Here is a 10,180-nt window from a genome sequence, read left to right on the forward strand (position 1 = left end):
TCATATAACAATTAACATGTCACATGTAATGTTTGTACTTCTAACTCAAAAGTCAAAAACATTACATGATGATTGCTGAAACTTGTTTTTGTGTGTATCTTATAAATTGCAAATTAGAATTGGATTTTTTTTTTTTTTTTATATCTTTTTTTAAACCATAGTGCCGAAAGTAGCCAACTCTCGTAAAATTGACAGATACAAAAAAAGAGCCCACCACACCCAACCAAAGTCATTTGTTTTGCTGTAAAGAAAGCTAACAACAACAACAACAACAATAACACAATTAGCCCACTGCTTCTGCTTCTTCTTCCTCTTCTTTGCTCGCCATCTTTTTGTATAGTCAACCATTTTCTTCTCTCTCTCCAATTCCAACCTCCTCCGTAAGGTAACGTCTCCTCCGCTTTTCCATGGCTTCCCCACGTCCTCTCTCTCATTTCGTCAGTGTTTATTTATTTATTTTTTTTTTTAAATCTTACTTTTGATTTTATTTTGTCCGTGATCTGTTTTGCTCGTACCACCCCGGTGAGTGACTTCATCACCGTAATACAGATTCTGTGTATATTGTTTTTTTTTTTTACATTTTCTGGATCTGATCCTCGATCTCTGTTGTCTATGATTCGCTTTCTGAGCTCTTGTTCGTTAGATCCGATTTTAAATGTTGTGATTTGATCTGAAAATTTTCGATTTTGATTTAAATTGGACTCATCATCTTGTTTGTTTATCTCTCAATCTTCTAAATTACGATTCAAAGCTGCTAAATTTTGAATTTTTAAGCTGTAAAGCTATGAAACTTCATCATCTGATTTTTTTTTTTATACAGAAACGACCTGGAAAAGTTATAAAGAGATGATCAGTGATCGTTCGGAGTTCCGAGTTCAGATTCGGAGATTATTTGTGGTTATGATCAGAACGTCCTACAGATGGATTTGCAATCATCCCTTTCTTCTGGGATTCGTTGGTTTTTTGTATTTCCTGCATAGATATTGCCCGCTTCTGTTTTCTCCGTTGGTGACTGCATCTCCTGTTTTGGTGTGTACTTTTCTTTTGCTTGGCACGATTTTGAGTTTTGGAGAGCCAAACATTCCTGAGATCGAAAAAGAAGAACTTGAAACTACTACTGTCCACGAGGCTGCTGCTCTTTTTAGAACAGAGGTATCGAGAGATGCTAATGCTAATGCTAATGCTACTGTTTTTGAGAGAGGTGATAATAGTTTTACGGTAGAGAGTTTTGTGAGCAAGGAGGAAGACGTAGTAGTTGAGGATGGGAATGATGATGATACGGATAGAGTTGGGGAAAGCTTATTCAGTGAGGTTGAGGACGATGTTCGACCGTTTGATTACAGGCCTTTGGTTGATGAGACTCTTGATGAGGTTAAACGGGATACTCAGGTCAGGTTTGAGGAGAAAGCGTTTATTTTGGAGTTGGACAAGAGGGGAGAAAGAGTTGAGGATCGACTAATTGAAAATGATGGGATGCATGGTTCGGTTGCAGAACGATCAAATGGTGGATCTTTAGATGATATGGTAGATGATTCGAAGGAAGATCAGTTGGATGTATCTCCAGTTTCACCTTGGAGACCAATGAGACATGAGGAGGATGAGGATGATGATGCGGACCGTGATGACTCGCTGGATTCTGAGTCTGATGGTGCAGAAAGTTCTTCACCTGATGCTTCTATGACAGACATCATCCCGATGCTTGACGAGCTTCATCCGCTTTTACACTCAGATGCCCCAGGTCGTGGTATCGCAGATGGTGAAGGATCAGATGCATCTTCAGAGGGGCCACACAGGAGTAGTAGTGATGAAGGGATGGAGTCTGATGTTGACAGTGAAAGTCAAGGAGAAGAAGGCGACAACGAGAATGATGAGGAGGACGAGGATGATGAAGAAGAAGAAGAAGAAGAGGAAGAGGAAGAAGAGGTAGAGAAAAAGAAGGAAGATAAGGACGATGAAAGTAAATCAGCAATCAAATGGACAGAGGCTGACCAAAAAAATGTTATGGATCTAGGAAGTCTTGAACTTGAAAGAAACCAACGGTTGGAGAATCTTATTGCCAGGAGAAGGGCTCGCCACAACATGAGACTGATGGCAGAGAGAAATCTTATAGATTTTGACAGTGCTGATATTCCCTTTAATATGCCGCCAATCTCAACTGCAAGGCAGAATCCATTTGATGCTCCATATGATTCCTATGATGATATGGGTTTACCACCTATCCCTGGATCTGCCCCGTCCATCATGTTTGCGAGGCGAAACCCATTTGATCTTCCATATGAGCCAAATGAAGAAAAGCCAGACCTCAAGGGTGACGGTTTCCAGGAAGAGTTTTCTTCTCAACAACCAAAGGATGCAGTGTTCAGAAGACATGAAAGTTTCAGTGTGGGCCCATCGATGCTTGGAGGTCCCAGGCATGATAGGCTACGACCCTTTTTTGTGCTAGAAAGATTAGCAAATGAGGGATCGAGCTATTATCCATTTGAAAGGCAGCTCAGTGAAGTAAGTGAATCAAAAGTAAGTTCTGTTCCTGATACTGAATCTGTGTGCACAGTACTGGAGGATGACGAAAAGAAGGTGGATGAACATGATGCTGATCGACAAACCGAAATCGCTAAAGAGGATGTGGCTTCTGACAATGATGAAGAAAAAAGCCATTCAGCTTCTGATCATGATGAAGAAAAAAGCCATTCAGCTTCTGATCATGATGAAGAAAAAATCCATTCAGCTTCTGATCATGATGAAGAAAAAAGCTACTCGTCTGAAGATTCTGATTTCGATGAACAAGCTGATAGCAGGAATCTTCATCATGATGTGGCTGAGATAATACTGGGACGTGCAGAAACACACCAAGATCAATCAAACATAATGGAAGGAGAAACTTCTGATAAGAGAAAACTTGATGAAGAGGAGTCCAGTGATAGTGATTCATCTTTATCAGAGAAAGAAGAAAAGATACCGGATATTAGTGAAGATGAAGCAATGTCGATTTCGGAACGGAAAGTTGACCCTCATGAAGAATCAGGTCCTTCTTCCCATCCTTCTTTTGGAGAATTAGAAATCCGTGAGGTAAGGGGGATGGAGGATGATTCTCACCATGATGAACCTCGTGCTGAAGAATCTTTCATTACTGCACATCCCTCGCTTGATGAGTCTGCATTCCAAGCTCTTTGTGGTTTGGTGGACGGCCACCACGAAGAACCTGTTTACGATTCGAGTCCTCCCTCAGGCAGTAGATTCCCATCATTTTCTTCTGTATCGTCTGATTACAAAACAGAACTACCTGAAAAGAATGGGGAAGAAGTAGAAGAAAATGAAGAGAGAGAACATGAAGTTTATTCTGAAAGCATAGGTCCTGTGGAAATTCATTCAACTTCTGATGAGGCTGAAACAAGTACAAGGGAAGTAGGAGAGACTATCACACATGTTACAGGTGAGGCAAGCCATTCCATTGCGGAGGTTGGAATTGATGGTCAAAATAACTCAACTGTTTCAGGGTCTGAATTTGAGGATGCCTTACTTGATCCATCTTCTCTGGCTTTTAATAAGAACGAGAATGCTGATCACCAGGAGGATGATTCTTTATCTGTGTCTGGTCAAGTTGACCTGGAAGAGCTGCATGAAGATGTGAGAGAGGCTGTAGATACCAGAACACAAGATGTTAGTGGATCTTTGGTGGACTTGGTTTCTCCTACAGAAGCGGAAGTAGTATCTACAGGGATGGTTGAACAAAATCTCCCAGTTGAGAATACATGTTCACCTTTAGGATCTGGTGATATGAGGGAGCATGTGGCAGCACTAGAAGTATCACCTGATGTGGTACATGACATAGCTGAAACTTCTGTAAACAGGTCAGTAGCTGAAGAGATAGTGCACGAGGAAGAGCAAGCCGAGAAACAAAAAGATGAAGCCAGTCTTCGAACATTCAATGCAGACATCCCAATAGACAGCTATGCCACTTTGTCTTCTGGAGCAGTTGAGTATGTTGAGACACATTCATTTAATGACGAAGATGTTCTGCAATCGGAACAGGAACCAGTTCATTCATCAGTTCCTGATACAGAGGAAGAAACTCACCCTGACCAAACAATGGATATCGAAGTAGACTCTGTAAATGCCAGTGCCCAAAATGTGGGATCTGAAGAAACAACTCCATCTGAGTCAGATAGAGAACTGACCTGGTCAGATAAATCTGTGGTAGAACAATCATCTCTTGAACCTGGTGAAGATGAAGTAAGTCATCTTACTTATTTTCTCTCATAGATGCATATCATTACAACACTTTTCGAATGAGTATAATACACTATCTTCTGCTGCTATCGTCTAAGTTTAAGATAGTCTATGTGATATACTTAACTTCACAACATACTGAATAATAGAGGGAATATACGGGTTCAATTACTTCATGATTCGTTGATTCATGTGCAACAACATACTTTTTTCTTATTGGATAATGGTATGTTATCTAGATTTGTGGTTTCGTAGCTGGAACTGGAAATAACAACAGGCTGATACCTCCAAAACTTTTGGACTTTTTTGCTCTTTCTACAATATGTTAATCAAGAGATCTGTTTCTTACTGTGCTGCGTTATTGCAGGTACCAACTCGTGCAGGTAGTCTTGTCTTTTCCCGCAACATCACCTTTCATGAGTATCACGATGCTCCTGAAGATACAGAGGAGTTATCTTGTTTGACGTCTGATGCATCCTCATCTCCAGCAGAATCTCCCGAGTACACGACACCTATGGTTGGTGAAGGCTCAAGGGCAGAGTTCTTCCGAGATGGTGTTTATGAGGAGCTTGACTATGTGGTGGAACGATTAGATCAGCTTCCAGACTTGCATGCAATACCTCAAAGTCCTCCTGAAGTTATCACTGAAGAGGCAGACGAGATCAAAGAGATTGATGAAGGATTATTATCTGAACTTGATACGATTGGAGACTTTAGTATTAAGGAAGTTGTGACATATTCTGAACCTGGGCCATCTTCAGTAGGACCAGACACTGCCAACGAATTGACCGAAGCTCTGCCTGTTCTTGAAGCGAGATCGGTTGAAGACATAGATTCTGCTTTCCAGCAGATCCATGAAGGATCTGAGGTTGAGGATGTTATTCTTCCAAGCGCCATTCAAGATCAATTGGCTCAAGAAAATTGTGGAAATTCGACAGAGACCAATTCAGATTTAGTAGTTGTGGAAGCTACATCGAAGGAAGATCTAAATAGTGCTATGAATCAGTCTGTTGTAGAAAGCATGGGCGTGCAAATAAAGTCACCTGAATCAAATGGTGGGTCTGGAGAAACCAAGTGTGCAGTTGAAACCGACCCATCAGAGTCCTTGGTTGAAGAAAGATCTCTTGATGATACAACCGTTCCTCTGAACAACACACCCGAAAAAGAAGAAGAAAAAGAAGAGGAAAGTAGACCAAAAGAGATAACCACATCTGATGTCTTGCCTGTTGAAACTCGATCCCTGGAGGAAATTTCCAAGCCTTCTGAACCAAAAGCGGAGATGTCAATGGAAGTAATCTCTGAAAGAGTGGTGATTCCCACAGAAGCCGCTGGTCCTAGTAATGTAACACTAAGTGATGAAGTTGTGACCGAGGAAGCNGTCTGTTGTAGAAAGCATGGGCGTGCAAATAAAGTCACCTGAATCAAATGGTGGGTCTGGAGAAACCAAGTGTGCAGTTGAAACCGACCCATCAGAGTCCTTGGTTGAAGAAAGATCTCTTGATGATACAACCGTTCCTCTGAACAACACACCCGAAAAAGAAGAAGAAAAAGAAGAGGAAAGTAGACCAAAAGAGATAACCACATCTGATGTCTTGCCTGTTGAAACTCGATCCCTGGAGGAAATTTCCAAGCCTTCTGAACCAAAAGCGGAGATGCCAATGGAAGTAATCTCTGAAAGAGTGGTGATTCCCACAGAAGCCGCTGGTCCTAGTAATGTAACACTAAATGATGAAGTTGTGACCGAGGAAGCTAAAGATGAGACTGAGAGCAAAGCAGATGCGAATTTACAGGGTCCTGAGTCCAAAGAAACTCCAGCGAAATTGGAGGAAAACATTGCAGATCAAAAAAGGAAAGGAGGAGAAGAAGAAGAGTAAGTCCAATTCGTCAAGCTCGAGCTCAAGCTCAAGTTCTAGTTCGAGTGACTCAGATTGAAAAATCGAAGGGTAATACATCTCAACTCAAGTAAATATATCTTTGTGACATGGTAATGATAGGGCACTTCTGGAGTTTTGTGTTTTTTCCATAGACTGGTGTGCTCTGATTTAAAAGGGGACAGAAGAAAGCCGCTAATCAAATTTTTGTACCAAGTTTTCTCCCTTTGTGTTGGTTTTTTGTTTGTCTGTGTTCCCTTTTCTCCTCTTTCCAGCTTTCATATTTATTGATTCGATTGATTTGTATCTCTTGAAACTATTTTGAAGTTTTTCAGGGTTTTTGGTTTGTGACTTCAAATATTTTCTCCTCTGTTTTTTTGGGGTGGGATTTGTTCTAAATTATTTTTGTATTGAAACCTGAGAAATATGAAGTGTACTGCTGTTTGGGGTTGTCTATGAGCATTTGTAAAATAAATGGACTCTATCTGTGACGGTAATGCTGTTGAGCTGACGATATTATTTTGGTGGTTCCATATTCAGTTGTACATCTCTTATCTACTACGAAGTACGAAGCATTTGCCTTGTGTTTGAGAATTTTTTATGTAAATAAACTTTTGAGTCTAAATATATTCCATATAAAATTATCAACAACTTTTGATTCACAACAGAATGTGTGCATGTGTGGCTTTGATTAATTCACATGTCTAAAAGCATGCCTTTTCATAGTTTAATCATAAAGTTTTTTATTTTGTCCAAAAAAAATCATAAAGTTTTTTATAAGCCAGCAATAAGGAGAATACTTTTGGATTTTGTGATTTGTGTATTATCGATTTAAAAGTACCTGATTTACCAAACTTAAGCTGGCCAGAAAAAGTTGGTAAAGACGTATTTTATTGATCCAATCAATAATTCGTTATACTAATAAAAAAATGTAATTTGTTTTATAGATTAAACTAATGTTTAATTTGTATTTTTAAAAAATGTACAACCTTACAAATATAGATATATGAATTAGTATAGAAAGTATTTTGTTAGTACTTAGTAGTATAGAATTCCTATGTGTACTAAAAGTAAAAATGTTATATTGATCGCTAATACTTAACTATGTATGTTTTGTTCATATATTCATAGAAAAGTAGATGTTATATTCATAAAATATAAACAAACCAATAAACTAATTGACTTATGGTTCAACCGGTCCGACTAATTGATCGAACAACCCAAAAGATTTCTGATTCACCTTCTGGTCCAGTTTTAAAAACATTGTTGTTTATTAATTAGGCCGATTGTTTAGGAAATATCTATGGAGAAAATATTGTTTTGTAAAATTGGAAACTTAATATTAATTAAATTAATAAAAACAAAGATTGATACTATATTTTCAGTAGTTAGTTCTTAAAAGTGTTTTTCTTTTTAAAACGTTTGGATTGTTAAAAAAATGTAATTCGGTCTGTCGGACACCATGTAAAATAATATAAAAAGTGGAAGTATCACTTTCACTTTCAATAAATAGCTGTGTGATTATCTTTATTAATGTGTGTACATACTTAGATCTACATCCACCGACAAGCCAGTCTCGAGGAAGCATATGCAACTGTCCTGCAGACTTAAAGTCCCATGTAATTAATTCTTGTTCAAATTTATTTCTTGTGATTACCGGTTTTTGAAAGTTTTAGCTTACACAAATCATCAAACATACGATATACGATATACGATATACTATATAGTTTATAATTTATCCATCCTATGTTACATTAAGCATTTATATATATATATATATACATGGGTTTCATATAAGCATTTCGCTGACGCCGACTTTTTAAAACTTTTTTGGTTTTGTTAGCAATAACATCTTATTGATAAATTCCTTTTAAACTCGAAATTGAAATACAGTATTTCCCATGCAATTAGCCAATTAGGAGGAAGATACTCCAAAATTAGTTGTGGTAGTGGTTGAAGGTAATTTTATATTCAAAGCTTAAGAATATTCCTGTTAGTTTAAAAAAAGAGCTTATATAGAATTCAGAATTGATGATAATCACTACGTGAAAACATATATAGTTACCAAAGTTTACATTAAGGATTTAAGAAGAAACACAAAAAGTATGAGGTTGATAAAGGTCAAGAATCAAAGTTTGGTAGCCAAATTTTATCAGCAAAACAAAAAAAAGATTAAGACCATTCATCCATCGCGTATACTCATATGAATCTTATTAGACCATAATATAAATACACCGTGGGTCCGTAAACCTCTGTTTCTTTACCTACTCGAACTCTATTTTACCAAAAAAACGTATACCAATTGAGTTTTTAGTTTTTACCAAATCTGACACAACAATGGGGACTAATGGCCAGACAAGATCGTCCACACCGGTTCAAGTAAAAACTTGTGTGTGTTTACTGATTTGGCTACCAGCATAATATTGGAGTTTCTATTAGTATATTCTTTCTTCAAGTAGTAGATAGATGTATAATTGGAAATACTCAAAACGCTGCGGAACAGGCCTTTAAGAAAACGCTGTCGTATAAATTAATAGAACTGTGAAAATAAAACTGGGTGAATCTTCACCAACCTCCGTGGGTCCCATTGCCACCCACTCACTAATCTCTCCCACGTCACGTACACCAACTCCTCTTCACGTTTTAATCTCTCTTAATTCACTTTATTTATTTATTTATTTATTATGCGTTAATTATATGATTAAACATTTATAATTCTTATTCATTTTTAACCTCCGAAAAATCTAAAAGACATTTTCAGTTAAGATATTTTAGTCAGTTAAATCAAGATTTTATTTAGAAATTTATTCTTACATTTAGTTTTAAAGCTAAAAAATAAAAATACATACCCAACTAAAATTCGTTTTTAAAAAAATGTTATAAAATTTGTTCATAAATTAATCCATAGAAAAAGTTAGGAGGGCATTTGGTAATTTAATCATTCTATAAAAGATGGCAATAATGATTTCAAGTTTATTTTTCATATAAAATATGTTATATTTCTATCTTCTTAGATCTACTAAATAATACCCACAAATTATTATTTCTACAGTTGTGAGAAATACTGTACTCAAAATTCACAGTTACGAAGAAAAAAAAATACTCCTACTACAACAATACTCAACTTTTTGTTGAAAAATAAACAGTAGTATCAATTTCAGAAAAATACACATAGGCCAATAAATAATAGACGGGAAATTAAATATAATAATAATAATATCGAAAATATCACACCACCAGATCTACACATATTTTTTTTTTCCTCTTTTTTTTTTTTTAACACAGAGAGAGAGGGCAACGATCTATCATTTTGGAGAGAGAGAGAGAGAGTGTGTTGTGTGTTTTTGGCTATAAATAAACACACACAGCCCACTCTTCTTCCTCGCTCTCTCTTTCGCCTTCTCCTCTTAGCCAACCCTTTCTCTCCGATTCTTCCTCCGTGAGGTACGTCTCCGAGTTTCTATGGCTTCCCTACGTCTCTCTTATTTAGCTTCTTTTCTCTTTTCGTTTCCTTTTCGTCTCCTCGTTAGTGATTCGTTTCTATCTCGTTTTTTTTTTTTGATTCCGCGATCTGTTTTGTTTTATATACCGAGATCTGATCGGTGAGTGAGTTCATTGGACTCAGATCTGGCTATTTCGTGTTGTTCGATTTGTAGATCTGGATCTGATTACGATCTGTTGTCATCTTTTGAAAAATGATTCGTGTTTTCTGTTTTCGTATAACTTAGATCTGCTTTTATAAATCATCTCGTGTCGCTAAATGTCGCATGTGAATCTGATCTGAAAGTTTTCGATTCTACTTTGGAGTAGACTCGTCACTGTTTATCTCAATCATTGAAACGACAAAAAAAAAGCTGCATAAACTTTTTATATACACGTGATTTTGTAATTCTATCAGTTTCGTTTCATGCTTTACGGCTTTCTTGGAGTTTGTGAATTTATCATTTAATAATTAAACGTATTATTATATATACGATTTTAGATATTAATTTATTTTTGATTTGGTGTTTGTGTAAAAATGCAGTTATAAAGTAAATCAAAATGGCTTCACACATTGTTGGATACCCACGTATGGGCCCTAA

The 10,180-nt window shown here is 37.0% G+C and overlaps 2 protein-coding genes across 2 annotated transcripts in view; both read left to right on the forward strand.

Moving 5' to 3' along the window:
- On the forward strand, positions 238 to 6,659 carry LOC104706092. Its single transcript, XM_010422222.2, has 4 exons — positions 238 to 385; positions 821 to 4,230; positions 4,595 to 5,282; positions 5,656 to 6,659. Exons 2-4 carry the CDS (start codon positions 847 to 849, stop codon positions 6,099 to 6,101), a joined length of 4,518 nt encoding a protein of 1,505 aa, XP_010420524.1. The 5' UTR covers positions 238 to 385; positions 821 to 846; the 3' UTR covers positions 6,102 to 6,659.
- Positions 9,388 to 10,180, forward strand: part of LOC104706094 (5-methyltetrahydropteroyltriglutamate--homocysteine methyltransferase 1) — a gene marked incomplete in the record, with an annotated part of 4,753 nt that continues 3,960 nt past the window's right edge. Inside the window, 2 exon segments of the mRNA XM_010422224.2 lie at positions 9,388 to 9,542; positions 10,123 to 10,180. Of these exon segments, the coding sequence (XP_010420526.2) occupies positions 10,140 to 10,180 (41 nt within the window).

The sequence above is a fragment of the Camelina sativa genome, chromosome 8 (genome assembly GCF_000633955.1).
Source record: "Camelina sativa cultivar DH55 chromosome 8, Cs, whole genome shotgun sequence".
Taxonomy (NCBI): domain Eukaryota; kingdom Viridiplantae; phylum Streptophyta; class Magnoliopsida; order Brassicales; family Brassicaceae; genus Camelina; species Camelina sativa.